Source organism: Trichogramma pretiosum, unplaced genomic scaffold (assembly GCF_000599845.2).
Source record: "Trichogramma pretiosum strain Unisexual culture from Peru unplaced genomic scaffold, Tpre_2.0 scaffold25, whole genome shotgun sequence".
NCBI classification, from domain to species: domain Eukaryota; kingdom Metazoa; phylum Arthropoda; class Insecta; order Hymenoptera; family Trichogrammatidae; genus Trichogramma; species Trichogramma pretiosum.
In genome coordinates, this window is record NW_019641621.1 from 469,284 (window position 1) to 494,759 (window position 25,476).

General features: G+C 40.4%; 1 protein-coding gene across 3 annotated transcripts in view; it reads left to right on the plus strand.

Annotated features, from left to right (window-relative positions):
• The first annotated feature begins 16,275 nt into the window (after positions 1-16,275).
• Positions 16,276-25,476, plus strand: part of LOC106654232 (5-hydroxytryptamine receptor-like) — a 55,568-nt gene continuing 46,367 nt past the window's right edge. For 2 of the 3 annotated variants that reach the window (XM_014374004.2, XM_023458839.1), the window contains exon 1: positions 25,391-25,456. In XM_014374004.2, the coding sequence (XP_014229490.1) occupies positions 25,415-25,456 (42 nt within the window). In that variant the 5' untranslated portion in view covers positions 25,391-25,414. Of the gene's footprint in view, positions 16,872-25,390; positions 25,457-25,476 lie in introns of those variants that run through there. The other variant, XM_014374005.2, reaches the window with a different exon arrangement.

A 25,476-nucleotide genomic window follows, 5' to 3' on the forward strand; every position in this document is an offset into this window, starting at 1 on the left:
AGCTAAATATTAAGTTTCTTCGAAACAAATTAATTGAATCAATTTGATTGAATTAAAAAATGCCCAGGTTAAATAGCAGCATAGTTAGGAATTTCACAGCCACTGATGGGTGATAATTATTAAATCGCCTCGAAGTAGAATCGGCTTGCATTATAAATGAAAATAAAAATCTTAAAGGGTAAAGAACTAGTAAAGATAAAGACGAAGAAAAAGTTTTACAAAAATAATGTTGTCGAAGTGCGTGACAAAAATATGTTGGTAAAGAGCCAATTATTAGAATTGCCAGTATCAAGTTTGGCAGCAAAATTGAACTAATCGAATTTTAAAGTCATCGAATGGAGAATTTTTTTACACGGTTTCAAGTATAAAACGAAAATAAATTGACGAATTTGTTTAATTTTTTACTTTTTCTTAATAAAAATAATAATATTTATAAATAAATATTGTTTTGAAAATGCCTAACGAACACCAGCAAACGTCTACGAATTATTATTTTGTTTTGGTTTTATCTTATTAAGTTTAGATCAAGGATTAATCTTCACATGACTATGTTTTTCATTAATGTTCATGTTTACTTCTTGCTACTGCACTTGAAAGAGTCAACTGGTTATAATAATAATAACATTTATTTCTTTGTGATTCCTTAAGCGGTCTCTACTATACAAGTAAAATTAAAATCAATGTTCGATTTAAATAATATACAATTATATAAATTATGTCTTTTATATATTTTTTCGGAATTGAAAAACATTATCGAAAAATTCGAATTTTCAGTTTTGATTTTTTTAATCAATCACTAAATATATCAACAAATTTGTGCTCGGTGGCTCTAAAAACGTTGAAAACCACGTGTCTTGTACATATAATAAATTTCTCGACTTTAAATAGAAAATTATTTTATTTCTAGAGTAAATAAAGGGAAAAGAAAGTTCTTGCAGGGTTGAAGGTTCATATGTTTTTTTCGTAGATTCGGAATCTACAAGCATCGGGTAAGCCATTAACTAATAAGCGGATTTCGCGGAAAAAATGCCAAATACGTTGGCACGGAGCATTGAAACATCGAAAACCGTGTGTATTGTCCATATTATTGTTGCATAGCGACGAAAATCCAATATCCTGAAAGTTACAAAATATTGCTTGCTTTTTTACAGATACAACTTAATGCGATTGATTTGAATTAAAGGTGTGTCGAATCAGTAGAATTGGTAAACCTCCAGGAGGCCTTTTTGTAGTTGAAAGTGGACTAGACGTGCGTCAAGGATGCCAAAAATTAGAAATAATAAAGTACCGTCGCGTAAAGACATCGTTTTTTACTTTGATTGGCAAAAATAAGGTTAAAAAAATTTTCTTCCTAAAAAATAAACGGTACCCTCGGCAAGGCCGGTCTTGGAAATAGGGGATGATGGTCCTTCATTATTTTTTCCATGCTTACCATTTTTATGATCAAAAGCAACGGCGAAATTGGTATGTCCAAGGCTTTGGTAAGCACCCAGGTATTGAAAGAATGTGTTCTGACTATTTTTATCAATACTGCTCGTTTACGCGCTAAAAGTTACGTTAAACTGAAAAATCTTACGTTGGCGCGTCAAAAAAAGTTCGCAGAAAAGTACATTTTCAAAATAGTGAAAACGCATTCATCCAATCCTGGGCACTACCCAAGCCGACTTAAATCAGGTACTTAGATCCAACCTCGATGTCCAGATTTGTTTGAAATTAAATTTCAAATAGCAAACTTACTTTATAATGGTTTTTGAAGCGTTTATTATTTAAAAAAAAATCGTTCACAGCTAAATTCCTTTCTCCAAATCTCTTTATTATTGCCAAAAATTGAAAAACTTTTGTAATTCGACCGATGGGAGCAAATTTAATCTTACCACTTTTCAGACGGCGATATTTCAAATTCCCTCCAAAAAGTGATCCGGAAATTTACGCGCGTTCGCCAGACTTTCCAAAAACGTAATGAAAAACTTCTACGCGAGACTTCGAAACAGCTTACACGATCTTCCACCTAGTTTGGCCGATATTTTCCGTTACACGATATTTGCCACACGTGTTGCGCCCGCAGACATTACACACCGAGAGAGAGAGAGAGACACAAAAATACATCGTTACATCCGAAATCTATCATTACGCTTTACGTATCATCCTTTCGCGCGATCAGCTACGCGTAACTTACGCCGCGATATAAATTCCCCTGCGAAGCTCGACTGAACGTCAATCCAGCGTGAAAGGCTTTGTGTCGCGCGTCCTCCGCGCTTTCGTAGGTAGAGAGAGTGAGAGCTGCTACAGTTAAATCAAATACAAAAATGTCAAAGCGAGTGTCCGTACTCTTGAGTAACGAGCAGCGCGTCGCGTCCCGAAACTTTCGACCATGGCGCGAGCAAGAAAAATAGTCGCTGCTGCTGCTCTCTGTGCTTCCAGCAGCGCCGCTGCTGCTATTCCAAAAAGCTATACACTGATACGCGCGTCAAGTAAATCTATGGTAATTGCCTGTTACGATTTGCGAGATAATAAATAGGATTCCGGCGGGGAAAAAAGCTTCGCGCGAAATGAATTGAATTTAACGCAAAAAAAAAAATAAAAATAAAGGGCGAAAGGTATTTCGAAACAAAAGGAGAATTGCAAAAAAAAGAATCGCGCAATATTTTTTCAATTTAGAAAAATATTTTTCTTTAAAAATACTTCAAAGATAATAATACGTTTCAATGGGTATATAAAGTAACTCCTCGAATCTACATCGGGCAGCAGTAGTAGTAGTATTTTCAGCAATTACGAAATGGAAAATCGTATACGAACAAAAATTTAACCACGAGTATTAAACCGCACGTTCAAATATTTCCCTTTTTCAGTTCTCTCCTCTCCTCTCTAAGCTATATATGTGCATATGCATACACCTAGGCATGCTACAAAATTAGTGCATTACGCTTTATGCGCGCAGGGCCGAGAGAGAGGCAGCAAGATCAAACCACCTCTTTGTACACCGCATACTGTGTGTACCATTATTGGACGAGCTTAGCCTCCCCTTCCCCGAACTGTCCAATCAATATTATTATATTCATATAATGATTCTCGAATGTGGCTTAAGTACTCTCTCGCTCTCTGTGCTGCTGCTGCTGCTGCTGCTGCTGATGCTGCTACTGCTCTCCCCCCTGAATTATAAAAGTTCAATCTCGTTTTATCGCGCGTCTGCAAAGTGGTAAATTTCCTTAGATTTATTATGAAGCGGGGTAAAGCACCGTTTCTGACACTTTATACGTACACGTAACACTGAGCTATCATTCACGACACGAATTACATAATCATTATGCACTACACCATACATCGATCATCGTAGTACGAAAATACCATGTAAAATAAATGAGAAACTGTTTAGGCATTAACGATTAAAGAGATGGATTATTGTAGTAAAGTAAATAAAATATCGCATCTATGGATATAAACACTCGCATATCTCGATAAATGTATATTATATTTTGCAAATGTACAAATGTTTTACAAAAAGTAATCAAAATCGATGTTGCGTTTTATTGTATGGAAATTCCGTTGGATAAATGTTGATAGTAATGGATGTAACAAGCGAAACTGATGAATAAAATTGAATTATTATGAAATAAAAAAAGAGCAAAAGTTCGTCTAGATTTTCAAAAATAAAGTAAAAAAATTAAAAACAATGTGCAGGTCATGTACTCGCCGAGAGAGAATAATAAGTTTTCGACGAATCACGAATGAATTAAAATGGAAATTGATTGAATGCCCGGATAACTAACTAAATTGAGTCTACTACGATTTTTAAATTGTAACGCCACGCAGCTCTAAAGCCATTATAGCTGCGCTGAACGCGCCGATCATGTATACACTTTCGTTGATCCGTTACGATGAAACACACACACACACACACACACATTTCAGATGAATATATTTTTATTGTATTCTCGCCAATGCCTTATGAGTATCGAAAAAAAAAATTTCACACGTACGGAGATGAAAAAAAAAGTAAAAACAGTAAAAAAAATAAAATAGATTATTTGTGACGCGGAAAAAAAATGTTTGCCGACTGAATGCGAAAGGTGTGTGCGTTGTGTTGTTGTCACTGTTGAGTGTGTGTGAAAAAAAAAACTGTGTACGATATTATATACGAAGAATTTACGAAGTAATGAAAAAAAAAACCAGAAGTTTATAACATGTATTGCAATAGTAGTAAGGCATAGATCATGTGTTGATTGCGTTGAAATATGTGCATAACAAAAAAAAAAGTATATAAATATATATTTCATTTTGGATTAAAAAGGGGCAAAAAAAAATTCAAGCTATTATATTTACGACGTCCATGTATCACGTACAATAATATTCTGTAGATCTTCAATCTTAACAAAAAAAAAACAGAAAGAAACCGAGATTATACACACAGAGAAAAATGGTGAAAAAAAAAAAGAATTGTCGTTGAATTTTTAAGAATAATAAAAATGTCAAACAGAAAAAAAATCATACGATTATGTTTTCAGCGTTTTTTTTTGTCTCAACACCAGCTCTCGTAATAAGCCGTCGATGAGTGTAAGTATAATGCATATTTACGAGTAATTGATGCGGAAGCGATAAGGAGAGCCCATAAGCTCGCGGCAAATGTGTGTATACCTAATTTCGCGAAGCTGCAAAGATAGAGAGAGAGAGTAAGAGAAGAGCGAAGAGAAGAGAGAGGGGAGGGCAAAAAACGACCCACTTATTGGTTTGGAGGTGAAGATAGGTTTAACAGTACTTGAAATTCTCGGCATGATACATTTCGACACGATTTGTGATTTATCGAGTCGGCCTACCTGGTCTCTCTTGCTCTCTCTCTCTCTCTCTCTCTCTCTAACGTTCTCTTCGAGTTTCACGTCAATTTGCGCACGTTGCCTCGCACAGTCTCTTTCACCCCCTCGTACTCTCTCTCTCTCTTGTTACGCCCACTTGAACTTTGCCTCGCTGTAGTGCTGCTGCTGCTGCAGCAGCAGCAAACTACTCGAACCCAGAGCAAGAGAGAGAGAGAGAGAGAGAGACAATGGCAGAGCTTCGACGAAGGAAAACGCGTATGAGAGCAAGAAAGCAAAGTCGTCGACAGTGGCGGTGGTGGAACGAAGGGAGAAAAGAGAAGGGTGGTGGTGGTGGGGATCGACGAACAGTGAAAGCTAAAATGATGGAAAGATTGAGTGCTATTTTGAAGTTGCTTTCATTATGTAGCCTTAATTTTCACGACGACGACGACGACGAGTAGAGATTTTTCTTTTTCTTCTTTTTTTTTTTTGAAGAGAGAAACAATACACGCGCGGACGTGGTGTGAAGCGTTTTTTCGTGTAACGCGCTTATAAAGTTTTCCGTCCTTTTCCTCTCTCTCTCGTCCTTTCGCGATAAGAATTTTTTTCCTGCCGCGCCCTTAACGCTCGTAAATATTTTTCGAGGGTCGCCGTGGCCGCGTTTAGGACCAAAATTTTTTTCGGGAAAAACTTCAGCTCTCTCAGCAGCTCCTCGAGGAAGCTCAGCAGCTCCCTAATTCCGCCGTTATCGAAAATTCAGCCGGGTTCGCGTCTTTTGCTCGGCAACGATAAGTACGCGCGGACACCTCGACGAGTGATATATAATCATAATAATGCGCAGCAGCAGCAGCAGTAGCGACGTCGGTAGGACACGTATTTCAATAATTTTCCGAAGAGAGCTCTTTCATCGCTGTACACGCTCGTTATATCATTTCGCTGATCGGATCGCGCGGAGCTACGTAATAATGGCCCCCCAGATAGAGATACTCTTCTCGAATTTTCCTGAATTTTGCAAAAAAATATATATGATATACACGCGATAATAATGCAGCAGCTGGATCCAGAGCACGAGGAAACGTGTCGCGCAGCCCGAATATAATGCGAAATCGATTCGCGCTCGCGTCAATGCGGGGGGCCATAATACACACAAACGAACGTGTGTATATATATATAGCGAAAAGTATGTAGCCGAGTAAAGTAGCAACAAGTGCATTAGTTGGCCTCTCTCTCCCTCTCGGATATAGATCTCGTTATATACATCTCAGACTTTAAAGACCAGATTATTTATACATCTTGAATCAAGAGTCTTATTCTCCGGCTTTTAAGTCGTACCCTACATATAACGCTTTACACGTAACAATTTAACGCAAGATATAAACGGGATTATTTCATTTAATCTAATCCCTTTTTGCTTAGTATCGATTTTTTAACTCAAATTAAACGCGGCGCGAGGGTATAACGAGTCGCTGCTGCTCCGCAGCGCCAAGAGAAAGAGAAGAAAAAGCCAACAGCTGTTACGACGCGCGGCGCATGGAGGAGGTAGAGAAGTAAGTATAATTCTAAATTGCATTTTCGCCGCACAAATTTATTAATTTAATACGAGGAATTAAAGCTCGAGAGCTCGCTCGCGCGAGTAGTTGTAAAAACTAATAATAACCGAGCGAGGAACCAACACGTGCTGCTGCTGCGCAGGCAGACTGCGAGAGCGCACAAAAAAAAGGCCGCTGCAACGCGTCTACCGTGTGTGTGCGCGCGCGTGTGTATAAGAATTCGACGGATAATATTCATTATTCGAAGCACGCGCGAGTCGTGCATCAAAACTGGCTATAATTCGGAATAAATCAATGTGTATGGGGAATGTCGTCCTCGTCGTCAAGTTATCTCCGTACGGAATTTTTGATTCTCCGAAATCACCATTTACCCTTTCTTTTTTTATTTGAAATACGAGTCATGCTAATTTCCTCAATGATTATCGTGTATCTACGAAGCAGCGCCACACACAAATGCGAATAGAGAACATCAAGAAAGATTATATCCAGCAGGACGAGCATAACGTTGTGTATATATACACGGGTTTACGGCTGCTGCTGCTGTTGGCTACATCGACACACAAACTTGCCTCGATCGAGATAAAAGTTATTTTGTGCTGCTGCTGAACTAGTGGCATTAGAATCAACGCGCAAAATGCATTCGATCAGACAGGCGTGGTGGATACAGCACGCTTCTTGGCCTCCGCGTCGACTGCTGCTGCACACACAGCACACATCTGAAGAACTCCGAGAGATTACCAAGTTTCGATGAAGCCCTTGAAAGATAAACCTGCTACTGCTTGTGCTGCTGCTTCTCGGCGGCGGAGTGTGAGAGAAAAGTAAAAAGTGTCGTTAAAAGTTAAAAGCTGAAGGTAAGGAATCGGACGATATATATATAGAGAGAGAGACTAGTGTGTAGCGAGCGGATAAGCTGACTGACAAGCTGCGTTGGGAGGACGTTAGAAGAAGAAGAAGAATAAGAAGAAAAATAATAATAATAATAATTATGACCACCCCCCTGCCGATCGAGCAAATTATTCTTCATAATCCGAGAGAGTTCCAACTGCGGATGTTAATAGATCTACTTACGAGAGAAAGGGGGGAAAAATGTGATATCGACGCGAAATTGCGCGGATAATTTGTGGCCTTCGAGAGGATAAAAATTGCGCTGCGTGGAGAGTATATTACAAGAAAAATAAAAATGATAAAAAAAACGAGCGAGCCATGTAAAAAATGCTATTTATGCGCGGAATATAATGACGGAAGAAGGAAAGACGGGAGAGAGAGAGAGAGAGAATTTGTAGCAAGTAGTATAGCTACACGCCAAGTAGTGAAAGTCAACGTGTCGGTCGGGCACGAATATATACACGTAAACCACTGCGCGTATATATACTCGAATTCTTGCAAGATAAATCTGGCGTTATAAATAAATTACATCGGTTACGACGATTTTAATTTTTCGCGTAACTTCGGTAATATAATATAAGCCCGCAACGTCGAGGAAATTATTTCAATTCTCGCGCGCGTCGACGCGTAGTAGTAGTATACGTCTCGTTTCGCGGCGGCGAGTGCGAAATTCATAATTGACACGGGGGGCGCTGCTGCCGCTGCTCTGACAATGATTAATTTGATAATATTAAGGTGTATAGGTGAGGTAGTAGAGAGTAGCCCAGCGCACACACACACACACGAGCGCGCGAACATACGCACTCTCAAGTAGTTAATCACTGTAGGCGAGCGGGAGGTTACCCAAAAAACAGGGTTGACCGACCACGGAGAGGGGAGTGGCTAAACGACATGATTCCTTACGTATTTTTCGTCGCTGAATCCGAATATGAAATTTATTTTACTCTAAAATTTCAGCGTCATGGAGAAAAACGCGATTTTCATGAAAATCGCGGTATAATGAATTTCTCATTTTTTCGAGTTCAACTCGCTGTAACTTTTTTTGTAGTAAATATTTTTTGATGAAATTTTAACAGCATATTCTAGCACTCAAAAGAAAGAAAATAGCGTCAAGCAGGTGTCGAAAAGTTTATTAGAACCGAAGATATGATTTTTTGAACATAAAAAACGCGAATTCACGAATACTTAACTTCGGATTAAAAAGTTGAGTGACGAAATTTCGAAATTCAAAATATAAACTTCACAGCACTAAAATATATAGTATAAGGAAGTTTTTGGTAAAATTTGAGATCAAAATATTAATTAGGGAAGAAATGGCAAGAGTTTCAATATTAGCGCACCGAGCGCGCGCTCGCCGCGCATGCAGCGCAGCAGCCGCCTCGCCGGCTAGCGTTGCGCGTTGGCCCGTGTAATGGTGCATACAGTTTAATAATTAATATACGAAATCCATTTCATCGTTTTTATTGAACATATCGTTAACAAAAAGTGCTTTTTATGGCTTATTTTTGATTTTTACTTGTGAAAATGAAATTAATCGGGAAATCTAACTGCACCATAAGAAAGCTGAGGAAATTCCCTATCGAAAGCATATCTTCATTTATTTTTTGAGTCTTATTACGAGCGAATTTTGATTGTAGCGAACCGTGCAACGCTAAAAACCTCAAGACCGCTCTGAAAAAACGGAGAACAGGACAATCAAAATACGCTTGTAAAGGATTGTAATTTGTCTGAAAAAATAAATGAAGACATGCTTTCGATAGGGAATTTTCTCAGCTTTCTCATGGTGCAGTTAGATTTCCCGATTAATTTCATTTTCACAAGGAAAAATCAACAATTATCCAAAATTTCACTTTTTCCGTACTGAATTTTTTGACATATTTAGCCATCAATGTTTGGTGGCGATTTTCGCGGTGAAAATTTGATATTTCCGAAAATCGAATAGTACAATCGGAAAGCTGAGGAAATTTCCTATCGAATGCAGTGGTAAGTTAAACTTTTTAGATGATTTTTGATACTTTTCCAACGACTTGGAAATCGAGCAATAAGTCGTATTTTCGTGTAAAGATGACTTTTCGGCATCTAAAACACAAAAGTGACCCCAAAAAAATTAACTATTTTTAAATTTCACGTTCACGCGTTTTTTTTTCACTTCTGAAGGTCCTATGAACAATTTGCGGGGGTCCGGGCCGCTGGGCACGCAAAAAAAAATTTCACCTTTTTTTGTTAACGAAACTGAATTTTATTTTCAGATTTGATCATATGTTCAATAAAAACGATGAAATGGATTTCGTATATTAATTATTAAACTGTATGCACCATTACACGGGCCAACGCGCAACGCTAGCCGGCGAGGCGGCTGCTGCGCTGCATGCGCGGCGAGCGCGCGCTCGGTGCGCTAATATTGAAACTCTTGCCATTTCTTCCCTAATTAATATTTTGATCTCAAATTTTACCAAAAACTTCCTTATACTATATATTTTAGTGCTATGAAGTTTATATTTTGAATTTCGAAATTTCGTCACTCAACTTTTTAATCCGAAGTTAAGAATTCGTGAATTCGCGTTTTTTATGTTCAAAAAATCATATCTTTGGTTCTAATAAACTTTTCGACACCTGCTTGACGCTATTTTCTTCCTTTTGAGTGCTAGAATATGCTGTTAAAATTTCATCAAAAAATATTTACTACAAAAAAAGTTACAGCGAGTTGAACTCGAAAAAATGAGAAATTCATAATACCGCGATTTTCATGAAAATCGCGTTTTTCTCCATGACGCTGAAATTTTAGAGTAAAATAAATTTTATATTCGGATTCAGCGACGAAAAATACGTAAGGAATCATGTCGTTTAGCCACTCCCCTCTCCGTGGTCGGTATGTCCCCTTTCTAAGCGACTTTTTGGCAACCTCCCGCTCGCCTACTGGCGTATCGGTATACGCTCGAACGCCTGTGTCGTCGTTTTTATTATCGTATACACTCGAAATAAAGGGCCGAAATTCGTTGTATTTTTTCGTATCGCGTTACGCTCGATAATTTTGCAACGATCCCGATCGCGGGAGGAGTATATATTTCATTTACAAAAATGTCAACAAAAGTTTATATACGCAGCGTTGTATCTTGCCGCGCGCGCGCGCAGATTGAAAAATTCCGATACTGTATATACAGCTTTAAATAAACGCGTTCGACCTTTTTTCCGTTTTTATTATTATTATATATATATGGGTCAGATTCAGAATTTTTCAAATAAACCTGCGGGCGAGGTTCACGGATTTTCCTGAAATTTTGGTATGTTATAGTACATGATAAAAAAGTGCCAAAACCAAAATTTTGGACCCCCTCCCCCCTCCTACCCCCCACTTCCGGTATAAACGTCCATTTTCGATCTATATTTTTTCTGAAGGCCTGAAGCTATTAAAAAATCTGAAAAAATTCATGAAGGTACTTTTTAACAATCCAAACAATCTTGAATTTTTTCAGATTTTTCGAGTGCTTCAGGCCTTCAGAAAAAATCATTGAAAATTTAAATTATTTTATTTTCGGTGAAATGGTTCGATGTACCAAACCGGAGTATTTTTTTCTGAATTTTGACGTCAAAAAATGATTCCTTGAATTTTTTCAGAATTTTTCATTCATGTCCATTCAGCCTAGAGCTGAAAACCCGCTTTTTTTCACGAAAATAATTTTTTTAAGGCGCTACGGAGCCTCAAAAAATCTGGAAAAAATTTTTTCTCATTTTGTTCATCAAAATACATAATCTCAAATTTTTTCAGATTTTTTAATCGAAGGCGATAGCGCCTGGAGCCGAAAAACGTTATTTTTAACAAAAAAGGTTCCTGGAACCCAATGGTTCCGGTAAAAAAATTTGAAAAAATTTTTTTTGAATTCCTTGTCAAATTTTAATAAATTTTGACCGTCGCAAAATTTCGATTGGAGCTTCCTAGCTCATTCTAGAGCATAACAAAGATTAATGCGAAATTCTGAAGACATCTGAAAAAAATTTAAATATGATGAATGTCTTCAGAATTTCGCATTAATCTTTGTTATGCTCTAGAATGAGCTAGGAAGCTCCAATCGAAATTTTGCGACGGTCAAAATTTATTAAAATTTGACAAGGAATTCAAAAAAAATTTTTTCAAATTTTTTTACCGGAACCATCGGGTTCCAGGAACCTTTTTTGTTAAAAATAACGTTTTTCGGCTCCAGACGCTATCGCCTTCAATTAAAAAATCTGAAAAAATTTGAGATTATGTATTTTGATGAACAAAATGAGAAAAAAATTTTTCCAGATTTTTTGAGGCTCCGTAGCGCCTTAAAAAAATTATTTTCGTGAAAAAAAGCGGTTTTTCAGCTCTAGGCTGAATGGACATGAATGAAAAATTCTGAAAAAATTCAAGGAATCGTTTTTTGACGTCAGAATTCAGAAAAAAATACTCCGGTCTGGTACATCGAACCATTTCACCGAAAATAAAATAATTTAAATTTTCAATGATTTTTTCTGAAGGCCTGAAGCACTCGAAAAATCTGAAAAAATTCAAGATTGTTTGGATTGTTGAAAAGTACCTTCATGAATTTTTTCAGATTTTTTAATAGCTTCAGGCCTTCAGAAAAAATATAGATAGAAAATGGACGTCTATAGGGGAGGAGGGGGGTAGGAGGGGGGAGGGGGTCCAAAATTTTGGTTTTGGCACTTTTTTATCATGTACTATAACATACCAAAATTTCAGGAAAATCCGTGAACCTCGCCCGCAGGTTTATTTGAAAAATTCTGAATCTGACCCATATATGTACGTGTCGAAATCAACCGTTCGAAATGTTGTATTTACACATAATGAATGTGAGCTTATCGTTGCTAGCGTGAAAACCAACCGCTGCACTGCACCGGTGCAGTGCGGCAGCTCGTGTATGTGTGTCCGTAAATTGGCCGTATCACACTGGGCGTAGGGCCAGAAACTCTCTGGGCTGGCTACGGCACAGATACTTTATCACTGGCTCGAAGGGCTGCAGGGGGGGAAAGAGAATAAAAATATGGTTTACATCGGCTACCACGCGAACTACAACAAGGGCCAGAGAGAGGGAAGTTTTACAGATCGAACATTTCTATTTTCTTATTGAGCTCCTGCCTATATGTATAACAAAACTATTCCGCTTGATTTAATGCGCAATAAAAATTCTTAATGATTCGAGCTCTTACAATCACGCCTGAGTCTTTTTTTTCTCTTTCTATTTTTTTTTGAAGGGAGGAGGATTTTATTTTAGTTTCCCTTTGTTTTTCCACCTTTTTCTCGCTCTTTCGACTCAATGGCCAACTCTTGATTGTCCTATCAAGCTCTCTCCGGCTTGCGCACCTTTCACAATTTATTCGGTATATATATAGAGAGAGAGCGACGCTATATACACCCGAGAGACTTATATAATACGACCGACTTATTAAAACCTATTTGTTTAGCCGAAAAAAAAAGAATAATCTCAAAGAAATCACACGATCTTACCCTTTATCCTCGGCTCTGAATTGAATTTATTCAACTCCGAGAGCTCGATCGAACGATAATTAATGATTGTTTTGAAACGTATTTACGCAATACATAATTTGTGAATGGTTTTATAAAATTGGTAAAAAATAATATTGATAAATAATGCGGGTCAAGAAGGTTTTTTTTTGTCATTAAGTAGCTTCGATATTTCGGAAGCCCGCACGCTTTCATAAATTATTGATGATAAGCTTTATAACTTTTTTTTTGTTGCACCGGTTCTTCAAAATATCAAGGGTAATGGATTTTTGTCAGATAGATCGTAAAATCCTTCTCTCGTTCCAATTCCAGGGGAACAGCTTTTACTTTTGCGAAAGATTTAAAAAGTGCCGAGAGTTTTTTTTTGCACTCGGCGCGGCGTGGAAAAGCCATTTTCGTTAAAAAAACAACAAGCCTACAACGCGGAGAAAATTCGAACTATCGATCGCAAAAGTAACCGCAGCGTAAACGACTTTATTATTTTTGTTGTTTGGAGTGTGCGTGTGTGTACTGACCGGATCATTCGGTTCCGCAATCATTCGTTAAGCTTATATATAGTATATATATGCCGGTGTACACACACACACAGCTCCAAACTATAGGAACAACTCAGGTATACCTCAAGTATATTTGCGGAGGATCCTGTGTGAGCCGCGCCTGACTGCATATACAGCAGCAGCAGCAGCAGCAGTACAGTATATATAACGGTATACAGTACACCCGCATCGGATCCCAACGATCCGACTGACGCGACAGTTAGTTCTCGTTTAGAGTCCTCTATACCCGAGCACACGACGGCGCGGGGGGCGACCTCTTGCATATTCAAATATTAACATTGATTGCGAGAATCGCGTGTGAATAAATTATCCCATATATATATCCCCTTCTCTCCGCGCGTTGTATTATTATCTATTTGACCCGTGCGCGCGCGTGGGAAAAGTATATATGATGCGAGCACCCGTGGATAATTTGAATATGTATCGCCGGGCATTGCGGGGAAAATATACGCGTAACGAGGGGTGAGAAGAAACAAAAAATAAGTCGAAGCTTGACGTTTACTGGTATATTTACCGATGTATGTGCGTCGATCACGCGCAGCGCAAAAATTGAATCGAACTTTATAAATAGTTACACACCCATTTACGGCTTGTACGCGTGGACGATAAATATGAAATAAAATGCAAAATATAAAACGACAGCTCGTTAAGCCGGACAATGAGGCAAAATCACGGCACGTGTGCGGAGCAACCTATTTCGATTTGTATACTTTATTCAGCTGAAAATAAACATAATTCGCCCACGTTATAATACGAGCTTTACATCGCGTTTTATATATAATTTTAAATACGTCGTAAAATAAGTCTCGGGCTTTGAGTCGGTTTTAATTTGAAAAACATCGCGTTGGCTTTTCGCGTCAAACTTGCGGGCAAACTGCACGAGCGGTCGGAAGGCAGGTATATATAATAAGGTAAGATATATTCAAGTGTACGTCAAGATGACACTCGGAGGAAGTTTTGACTTTGAAAATTCTAAAATATCTTTCCGTGGCTCTCGAGCCAGCCGAAATATACATATTTAGAGATCCGATAATGCATGTACTCATCCGTCTGGAATTTAGATCGTTGCACTTTGGATTAGTAATATGAGTAATAAACGATCGGTTGAATAATTTACAATCGCGACTTTTACAACGCGGGTCGTTCGAGGAATAAATGGGTTTTTATTGTTTAAAAAGTAGTCATAAAAGGATTGTGAAATGAAAAAAAAAGGAGTATTTTTTACACAATAGGAGGATTGCGAGAGATTACAATTTTGAAAAAAGATTCAATCTCTTCTTTTAGCAAACAAAACAACAAACGGATTTTTTTTTTAAAGATAATTTTTTAATCATCAGAATCTTATTTATCTGAATACGCTTCGTTCTCGTATCCGTTTTTTAATTATTACATTCACCGTCATAATTTAACCCTTACCCTTTGAAAAGTCGAACGTATACTTTTATGCTTTTGCGCTCGAGGCGATATTGACGCGTCGCTCTCTCTCTGTGCGAGTTAAAAAAAAAATTTCCGCTGCAAAAATTTTGAAGCGTCGGTGGTGCGGCTTTCGCGGTGCCGCCCAGAGAGAGAACCAATTTCTTATTCAGTTCGCATCATTTTAAAAGAGTGAAAGCTTCGCAGAAAATTTCCGCCCTCCTGAAACGCGTGCGTAGTTTTTGAGTTATAAATGATTGAAAATGAATAAACTCGGAATTCAATTTTCGTCGCATACATGCGAACTACGTCGCGAAATAGAAAATTTGTAAAATTACCACATGCATGAGCTCTTAGAAATCCTTACATCCTTGAACAGCTGTCTATTCTCGAGCTTCGGCTACAAAGTCGTCAACGCAACTTGGATTTTTTTCATACTTTTTAAAAAAAAATATCGATAAAGTAGCTATGTCGTATTCACCTCGCGCGCGCTCGCACGCGAGAATCAACAGTTCGAAAACTACCGCTCGCTGAAGACTACGATTTTCAGGCAGCTCGGGGGAGAGGGAGTGGAGGAAAGAAAACTATGTCGAAACTCTAATCGATATCTAAAAAATTACTTCGATAAATCAAAAATTTTTTCATTCCCTGCGATTGTCTCGGCTGTCTCGGGAGAGAGAGAGCGAGCGAATATGCTTTTTTCATTAGTCGCGCTTTTTTTCCATTCTTCATCGTTTAGCGGCGCGCGCGCGAGCCAGAGACTGTACTACGGCGACCTGCTATAACCACGCGAAGGAAAATTATTCACTCTTGAAAAATTCGATTTATTCGAGGAAAATAGATAGATAATATACGTATATAGTCGCCGTAGCGAATCGCAAAGGATGGTGTGTATGGTTATTAACGTGGCTATTCGAACTCGTCATCGTCATCATTTTATTACTCGGCCACCGATATAAAGTAAAACAATACGATGAAAAATAATTATCGCTACTGACTGCAATCGCACGAGTGCAGCGCACAAGTTTATTATTAAGAATCATATACCATCGTCAAAGTTACGTCGTCGCGAAGATCGTGATTGTAACGTACTCACGCCAGTGTGTTAACTGCAACAATAGCAGCAGCAGCAGCTGCCGAAGTTAACCACTGCCGCATATCTCACTCTCTGTAGCGCGCGAAAATGTAAATGCTATAATATTACAACGTGCGCTTCTCCGCGATGTACGTGTGTATGTAGGCGAGTATAAACAGCCAGAAGATATTGGCAGTTTGAAACACACGCATACAATTTATACATATCGCTGCGCGCGAGCTTGCGCGCGCTCGAGAGCTATATATATTCTCTCTTATGCTACTATATGCTGGAGAGCATGGGGGATGCCTTTATACACACGCACACATACATATATCTATATACAATGAAGGCACACAATTTCACAGCAGCAGCAGCAGCAGCAGCAGCAGCAGCAGTAGTCTCTGTACGTCGTCGTCGTTTGCGAAGCGCTTGCGCGCCAGCCGGCCAGCGGTAGAGCAAATTGCACCTTACATTGTGCAGTTCAGCGCGATTCTCCGTTCAACTCGCACGTGCTCGACGACGCCAGGCAGCGGTCGGTCGGTAGTCAGTCACTCTCTCTCTCTTACCCTCTCTTTCTCTCTTTCTCTCTTGTTTCATCGTGGATTTTTCGAGGCGTCCGTTACGAGGAGAAGCTTCGGAGAGCGATCTTCGTTTTCTGCTCTGTCTCCTCTGCTGTTTCTTCGCTCTAATTGTACTGCTGCTTCATTCGGCGAACACTTTGATCGAGGCGTACATCGGCAGGTGCGAGGCGTGCGATCGCGCCTGGACAAATAGATACGGATAAATTCTTGCCGATTCGATTATAGTTTTTGTATATTAATATATAAGTGAAAGAGGAAAAAAATCGTGTCCCCGCTGGAGAGGAGTAATGGGAGGATAATTTTTCACGTTCCGCGAGGATGACTTCGATGGACGAGGTGAAAAACTACGACGAGGAGGAAGCGGAGGACGACGGCAACGACGATCATCATCATCGTCATCATCATCGTAGTCGTAGTCACGCAGCTGCAGCCGTCACGAGTCGTCGGGTCTTCTTCGAGGCGCGGTCGAATCGTTGAAATAATATGCTGGAGATGCTCTCTTATCTCAATCGTAAAGGTAAATATTCGCTTCTTTATTTGCTTCACTTGTATTTTTTATCGAAAAAATTGTTCATACTCGTTTTGCGCAACGATACGTTGTCTTTTTTTTCATAATAAAAATAAAGCGATCGTTTGTAACGATCGTCGAAGTTTCAACCGTGAGAAATAAAAAAAAAATGAGAGAGAACGTTTTTAAATGACTTTTCAACGATTTCTCGGGGAGTGGGTTAGATAAAAAAAAAAGAGCCGCCGCCGCCGCCTCCTTCCTCCATTCATTTAAATTTTATCATTGGGCTCAGACAAGTCCCGTTCGTTATACACGGTAGAAACAATGAATATTTCAGCTACTCGCGCCCATAAAAGGAATCAAAGCTTAGAAAATTACAATTTTCTCCTTCTTCTTTTTTTTTTTGCTTCTTTTTTATACTTTGATCCGTGACACTTTGACAATCTCTCTCTCGTTTCGAGCTTGCAGCAGCAAAGCTCATGAATTTCCAAATCCTTCGTAATATAAATTGAGCTCTTAATTTTTCGAAATAAAATAAAAAAAGCCAATTACACCCGGAGAAAATCATTTTCAAGTCTATACGGTATATAAGATTTCGCGGAGAGATAATTATCGCGTTGAAAGAGAGAAATATTATTCGTCCTCGCTGCTCGCGCTTCGGTTACAAAGTTAATTGTTACTAGAACAAACCCGCACCCAACTTGCAAGAGTGTGTGTACATGTCTTTGACGCGATTATATATATATAACAACGTTGAGGATGATAAAATTGTAACGATAATTAATGCAAAAAGGGAAAAATTAATTAAGAAAAAAAGGCGTTACACGACTCGAATTGTAAAATGTGCGTGTGCATATATACTCATTGTCGAGCGAGAGAGAGAGCTAGAAAGCCAACGCACAGTTAGCCGCACAGCAGCAGCAGAAGCTCCCGCCTTCTGTCCCGTCAGTGTGTGTGTGATATAGTAAATAAACAGTATAGCGCGCGCGAAAGCTCGCTAGAGAGCTAGCTCTAGCGCTACTCAAAAGGAGGGAAAACGAGAAAAACATAGATATAGCGCTCGCGAGAGAGGAGTATAAGAATATATATATATTTTATATACGCCATATATATATTCTCTCTCTCTCTGTGTCTCTCGTAAAGGCATGAATGTGCCGCGCATCTGTGTAATCTTGCGTATATATATAGCTATATATACGGAGGAAGAGATGTGTGTGCCCTAGGGCAAGAGATTGCACTGGTGCTACGCTGCCGCCGCTGTACCGTGATGACGTCAATGGCCTCCACGACAATAGAAAGCTCGAAAGAGCGAAGCTGCTGCTGCTCCTAGCGGTGGTACTCTTTCTCTCTCTCTTTCGCTGCGTGCACGTGGTGGGATATATCTATAATAAAAAAAAAAAAAAAAAGGAAAGCAGCAGCTGCTGCTGGTACCGCTATAGATATATATTCTCGCTTCTCTCTTTATGCAGTCTCTCCCTCGCTCGATGAATTTAACGCGAAATTTCCCTCCGTCTCTCTCTCTTTCACATACAGAGTAGAGAGAGAGACTTTTCCCTTGAATTTTGACGAAGACGTCGTCGTATATGCACCGCACGACACGTTCGCTCGCACGCGCGCACTCCCGCCCGTTCCATTCGTCGTTATTATAAACGGGTTCGCGTGCGAGCGCGAGCGAGCGAGCATATAGTAAAGAGCGTCGACGGGCCTCGGCTCTTTATCGAGAGCAAATTGTTTGTACGCCTGCCCGACGTCGACGTTATATTACGTAGAGAGAGAGAGAGAGAGAATCGACTCACGCTCCTGCTTAAAGGCAAAAAAAAAACCTCGAAAAATCCTTGCCCTCGAATAGCTTCCGCCCTCCTACCTTCTCTCTCTGCGCCCATCGATTTATATTAAATAAAATAATAGTCTTACAGTAGTAGTAGTTGTAGTCGTCCACGTGAGCTGCAGCTGTATAATATGCAAGGGAGGCAGTTGCCGCACTGCACTCTAATACAAACACTGCACATGTACATATACGGTATAAGTACGTACACACACACACGTGCGGGGCGCGCGCGCGCGGAAAATTGAATTTCAAAGTCTGTCCTGAAACTGGGTATCCAAATTATCCAAGTTAGATGCTAGGCTAGCTTCTCTACCCCCTACCCTATACCCTATACCCACATACACACAGACGCATGTGTATAACCATGCACTCTTCGTGCAATGCTCAATTCAATTTGCGCATAAGTACGTATAGAGCAGCAGCACACGTAAATTCAGATACGCACGACCAGAGCAGAGCGGCGCACTCTAAAGCTATAGTCGTATAATAGTAGCAGCGGTAGAGACCAACGCGCACTCCATCACGAATCCTATATCGCATATGTATATAACGTAACACATATATATGCACGGATGACGTCTCTTACAATATAATGTATGTGTACCTCGATATGTATACATGTGTGCATCAAGGAAAATATATATCCTCGAAAAAAGTACGCATAGAGCGAAAAAATAAATTTATTCCCCAACGCGCTCGTCAAGAGGTGTAGGTCGAGGGAGGCGGCGATTGTACTCGCGGCGCGTCTCGCAAGCTCGATAACTTTCGTCCACGCGTATATAACATAGACATGTGTGTGTATGTGTACATAAGAACGACGACGTCGTCGTTCCTCGTGCACATCAATTTTACGATGTATATAAAGGGCCTCCGCTGCTGCTGCTACTGCTGCTGCTGTTGCTGCTGCTGCGCTTGCGAGCCCGCGCGTGAACTTCGGTTGTATATAATACGCACATCGGAGAGAGAGAGAGAGAGAGAGAGCCCAAGGGTTGGTCGTTGCGTCACACGTGTATAGTAGAGTGTACAACGCACACACACACACATGGATATATCGATCTACACGTACGTGTATAGGAGGAGGAGGAGGAGAGGCCAGGCGATTGCCATCCAATACTTGGCCGTAGTCGTCGTCGTCGTCGGTCGCGCTCGTGCCTCCTCGAGAAAGGGTCAGGCTCTCCGCTACTACTACTACTGCTGCGGGTGTGTGCACCACTGTATATGCTCGCATTCTCTCTCTCACTCACTCACTCTCTGCTTTTGGGTTAACTTTCTTTCTCTCTCCCTCTTTCGAACGCAGCACGCGAGATAGAGAGAGAGAGAGAGAGGGTGGCATGCAGCAGCCTAGGCCATATACTATACGCTCTGTGTGTGTGTGTGTGTGTGTGCGTGTGCACCCCCCGCGTACACCGATTGAGTAATAGTTGCCAGAGCAGCAGCAGCAGCAGCAGCAGCTTTTGTTCCTTTTTAAAGTGCCAACTTGTTGCTTTTATCCCGACTGTGTGCCGCGCGACTCTACTCTATATACCGTTATACCTACTAACCCCCCGACCGACTATGCCGAATGTATACGTATACGCCTCTGCCTGCCTGCCTGCCACTGCTGCCCCACTGCGCGCCGTACACCTACCTACTTGCTATTACTGTGCCGCGCGCCTCGCGCCGTGCTTTATATACTAAAAACTTTTTCGATGAGATTTTTTTTCTTTGCCTGTGCTTGCTTTCTTTGCTTTCTATGCTGTACTCTTCGCACGTCTCTCCCTCTCTCTGCGTTTATACGTGAGTGTGTGTCTGTGTGTGTGTGAATTTGTCGCGCGCGGCGCACGGGAATTCTTAATTATATATCGGCAAGGGATTTGGCCGTGCGCTACCTATAGTAGCAAAATTCCATTTATGTTTGTTGAAAAGGGATTCCGGGATCCAATTTCATACTCAAATGGACCCTGACAACTTTGTTCGGTGAGGGGGGAGAGACTCGACCTGCGCCTCTCTTTACCCTCCTCCCCAAACATCGAAGCGATGCTGCTCCTGCCTGCTGCGGTATTATATTAGCGGCGCGCGTACGATATGATTCTCCTCTCTATATAGAAGCCCCCCTTTGAATGTACGAGCCGTTCGTATACTATATAGCCTTTCTCTCTTACCATGTATGTATGTACATAATCGCACGCTAAATCTCCCAAATTTTCGTCGCGTTTGTTATTACCGATTGATTGAGAGAGGGATTAAATACGATGTATTCATTGGAATCCCCCAATTTCTTATGTATCGATTGACTTTGCGGGTGTGTGCTTTTTTCTGCGCGTTTAAGCTCGCTGCAAGCTCGCGTCGTCATCTTATATATATTGACGCAAAAAAATAGTGCAATAATAGGTTCTATTTTCCCTTCTTTTTTTGTTTTTTGTTTTATTTGCTGTGCCTCCATCTCTCTCTCTCTCTCAAGAGAGAGAGAGAGTGAGTGAGGTCGAGTGCAAAAGAGTAATTACCTAACGACACATAAGTCGTTAATCATACTCTCGACTGCTGCCGCCGCCGCTGGCCTCTACGGCCGTGGCACGATGTGTACCGGACATTTTAGAAAAATGAAAAGTACATATAATCGGTGGATTGTATTTCTTCCCCCGGTTAATACCTATATATTTCCTACTCTTTTTTCTTTCTCCCTCCCTCGACGCACGAGCAGCATCATCGCGCGCGACATCGAGAAACAGTCGCCTATATACCGCAGCTTTTGCTGCGCTATTACTGCGCGCAAAGAATTCCTGAGGACTATGAAAAATTCTATACTGTGTATAAGGTCTGTCGATGCCTCCCTTTCTCCTACTATAGTGGCTTTTATAATCAATTTATTGAGCTGATAACGGCGGCCGGCCAACATAATAAACTGTTTATTGGTATTTGTAATCTCCACCACCTCTGCCAGGCATGGGCGCTGATGACGGCTGCTGCTCATTGCATCGTTTCTCCTACTGCTTTTGCTACTGCTGCTGCTGCTGCTGCTGAAAGATAAATAAAAACAGGCTGGAGAGAAAAAAAGTTCTCCCGCTCGCGCACAAAATTATATTCAACTTTTGTTATCGCTGGGGGAGGCTATTGTTTACGAATGCAAAACAGAAAAAATAATAATCTGCTTTACTCTGTCTCTTAAAAATTCGAGTTACGTATTTGCGTGTGCGGGGGAGGAGGCACGAAACACACCGGCCTCCTCCCTCTGTCTATTTTACGCGCGACCGGATGAAAACTTTTATTATTTCGAATTATTTCTCGTTGGGTTGGGAATGCCCACGCATGCATGCGATAAATACCCGTATCCACCCACTCCCGGCCTCTCCAAAAAAAAAAAAGTCGTGTTACAATGATAAAGATGCATACGTGTAACGGTAAAATTTAATCGTCCTCTGCACTGATGTAAGACAATTGGAGTGTTTGTATGAATTTACAGAAATATACCGAGTCTTGTGAATGAAAATGTAAGAAAATGAATGAGTATGAGCACGGGAGATTTATCCTATACGAGTTGTCAAAATCATGACAGTTGTCACAATTTACGTAGATAATTACACATCTTTTTTATAAATCAAAACTCTCTTTCGAGTGTAATGTGACAAGTGATATAGCGAATCGCTGCCCGAGTCTTATATTGGAATGTATGCGAGGTAGTTAGACGTGTCACCGCCAGGTGGCACGGGGCGAAATGTGCTTCACGCAGAGAAAGTAGTCAAGTTGAGTAGTTAAATCTTTCTGTAACTTGTGTTCTAAATACTGTTGGTGGCTCATCGATCACTTCTAAATTACAAACGAAAAAAATATATTACAGTAAAAGTATGTACTAAGGATTTATATCACATCTAGAAGTACGCTGTTGAGGATGTGATTACATGTACATATCAGGGCAAATATATTTCTGAAAAGGCACAACATAGCAATGTAAAATATACGTATTAGGCTTACCTCCAAGTACTGTTCGAATGGCTTCGTTGTTCGACGGGGGTTCGGGTTTTTGGAACATTTTCTTCCGGAATCGCTGATAACTCAACTACTAAATTATATGAGCACAGTAAAACTTAATAATGTATCAAAGCATACAGCTTTATGAGCTTATATATCACCTTAAACTAAATATTTCTTTTTGGAAATTTTGAGTACGACTTTCCCTCCTCTTTCCATTGTATTATTCAAACGTCAAAAGTCTGATTCTGTACTGAGATACAGCTATTTCCATGAATCTTTACGTGTGAAAAAATGTAACGCGTAAAGTATAGGAAAAAGGCTCACGGAAATAGCTGTATCTCAGTACAGAATCAGACTTTCGACGTTCAAGTAATCTAATAATACTTCGAATTCAAGTAGATTTTTAAAGTTAACATGCGCTTACAATACATTCATAATAAATAATTTGCCTTGATCGGTAGTTCAAATTCGTAAAATATTGTCTATTCCATCGACACAGATCATACCTTATATAATTTTTGTAAAATTTTTGATTCATATTTAAACTTCTTTTTTATCGCGCGAACCCCCGGTTAATAAGGAGATCCCCAAGTTGACTAGATTATATTCGCCTTTGTTGCTCCGCTAGACAATAATTATTTACAGCGACGAAATACACCGAATAATTCGCGCCGACCCCCTCCCCCCCCCCCCCCCCCCCCCCCCCCCCNCCCCCCCCCCCCCCCCCCCCCCGTATGGTACACAGACCAAGTCTTGCGGTATATAGCACGCTGGAGCTTAAGCTCTGGCTCGGCCGGATCTTTGTTCTTACGTGTTGTTGCGTATTATACACTGCGCTATTTTGGATGTACACACGTGGCACTGCACGACCCGAGCGCGAGAACTGCTGGCCGCGTTGCTATTATGACACGGGCGCTAATTGCAGTACAAAGGCACCCGTTGCGGCGTGCATTGTTATTATCATTATTTTTTTTTGTTTCGTAATTCTTTTCTGCTTATTAAAACGAAAAGATCACGAATTATTAAAGCTCTTTAAGAGGTAATTCTCTCGTTTTACAAGATTATAATCGAAGCCACCCTCGTGCGCGCGGAGTATCCAATTCCAAATCCATTAGACGCGCGGAGCTTTTTTTGGGGAGGGCATGGAGCAAAAATTTCACGTCGGAGTAAAACGAGTGTAATTAAAAATGTTCATTTTTCCAGCGCGACGTATAGCTTTTCATTTTCATAATAAAAAATGCCCCGTCGTCGTGTATCGCCGAGTCAAAATTAGTACGATCGACCTCGAAACGCGATTCATTTTATCCGCCCCGGCAAAGTGCAAAAAAAAAAAAATTCCCCTCTTTTCATCCGAGATTCGAGAAAATTTACATATACTCGTCGTGTGCGTGCGAGCGGCCTATAACGCGTCGTAGTGGTGGAGCACGTTCGCGTAAAAAAAAAAAGAAAAGAAAAAAAAATGACGACGATGATAAAAAATTTCTTCACTGCAAAATTATGGTTTCCTCTGTAAACCTGACATTTTTAAACTTTTCGATCACTTTGCGCTGCTACTGCTGGTGCTCTGCCTTGAGAGAGAGATATTTTTGTTATACACACGCGCGCGCGCGTGGATGAAATTTATCGGCGAAGAAGCTAAAAAGTTCACTCTCTCTCTCGCTCCTGCCCCTGTGCAGTGTGCTGCTGTACACGAAGGGATAGAATCGATGGCCCACTCACATAATATAGTGTGACTTTCCCTCATATTTGAAAAGCTTTTAGTGGGGCGTAAAACTTGGTATTTTACCCCCTGCGCTGCCGTAGTTTGCTGTCAGCAACGAAATACAATTACCGATGCACCTCATGACATTAACATTTGCTTTTGCCGCCGCTGCTGCTGTTGCTTCTATACCACCACGACTCTTTACTATATATGTGTGTGTACCTACCTACCTACCTACCATCGGCATGAAAAATGTCAAGTGTAGTTCGTGAATTTATATCGCTCTCTGCTGAGCCTCCTGGCAACAACACACACACATTCAGAGCGCGCACGCGAGCGACTTTTCTTATCAACATTTTTTATGAGCAACAATTTACAAGAGAGTATCGTAGATACATTCTTTTTTTTTTTAGGAAAAATTCACCGCGCCACTTTCTTTAGATTTATTTTTGAATTATTTAAAAGGCTGCCGACACCGCCAGGCCGTGTCTTCGAGCTTTTTTTGATGGGTATAAAAAAATCAACAAAATGATACATACATCATAACGCGGTTGTGGTGGTGGAACACTCGGTATCGCGGCAGTAGATAAAATTCTCAAATGAAAAATTATAACTTGGGCCGCGCGCGCGCGCGAGCATAACCTACATTTCGTTTCGCGATAATTGGATTTTTTGTAAATTTTTTTTCTCCCTCCGTATACACACCAGGTCCGCGAGAGATATGTAATAATGAAGTTTGGACCGGGCGCGCGTATACACCACGTTATCGCGTTGTCAAACACTAGAGAAATATGTACACGTAACATCGGCGAAACGTGAAATATACCCTTCATTACAAGGCTATAATTACCTGGCGAGGAAGGAAGGAAGGAAGGAGGAAGGGAAAGGGAGGGAAATGGAGGGCAGGAACGCGTTCGATGTTCGACGAGAGAGAGAGAGAATTTTACCCTATTTACAATCATTGACATGCAAAATTTTTTTGCACGGTACATCGGGCAAAAGTTCAATTTTCGAATTGTGAGCAGCAGCAGTACAGCGAGATGCGCCGAAGGTCGACGTGGTTATAGTTTGCCCATGATGTCTCTCTCTTTCTCTCTCTCTCTCTACACGTCGGAGGTGAACACGATATATAACAT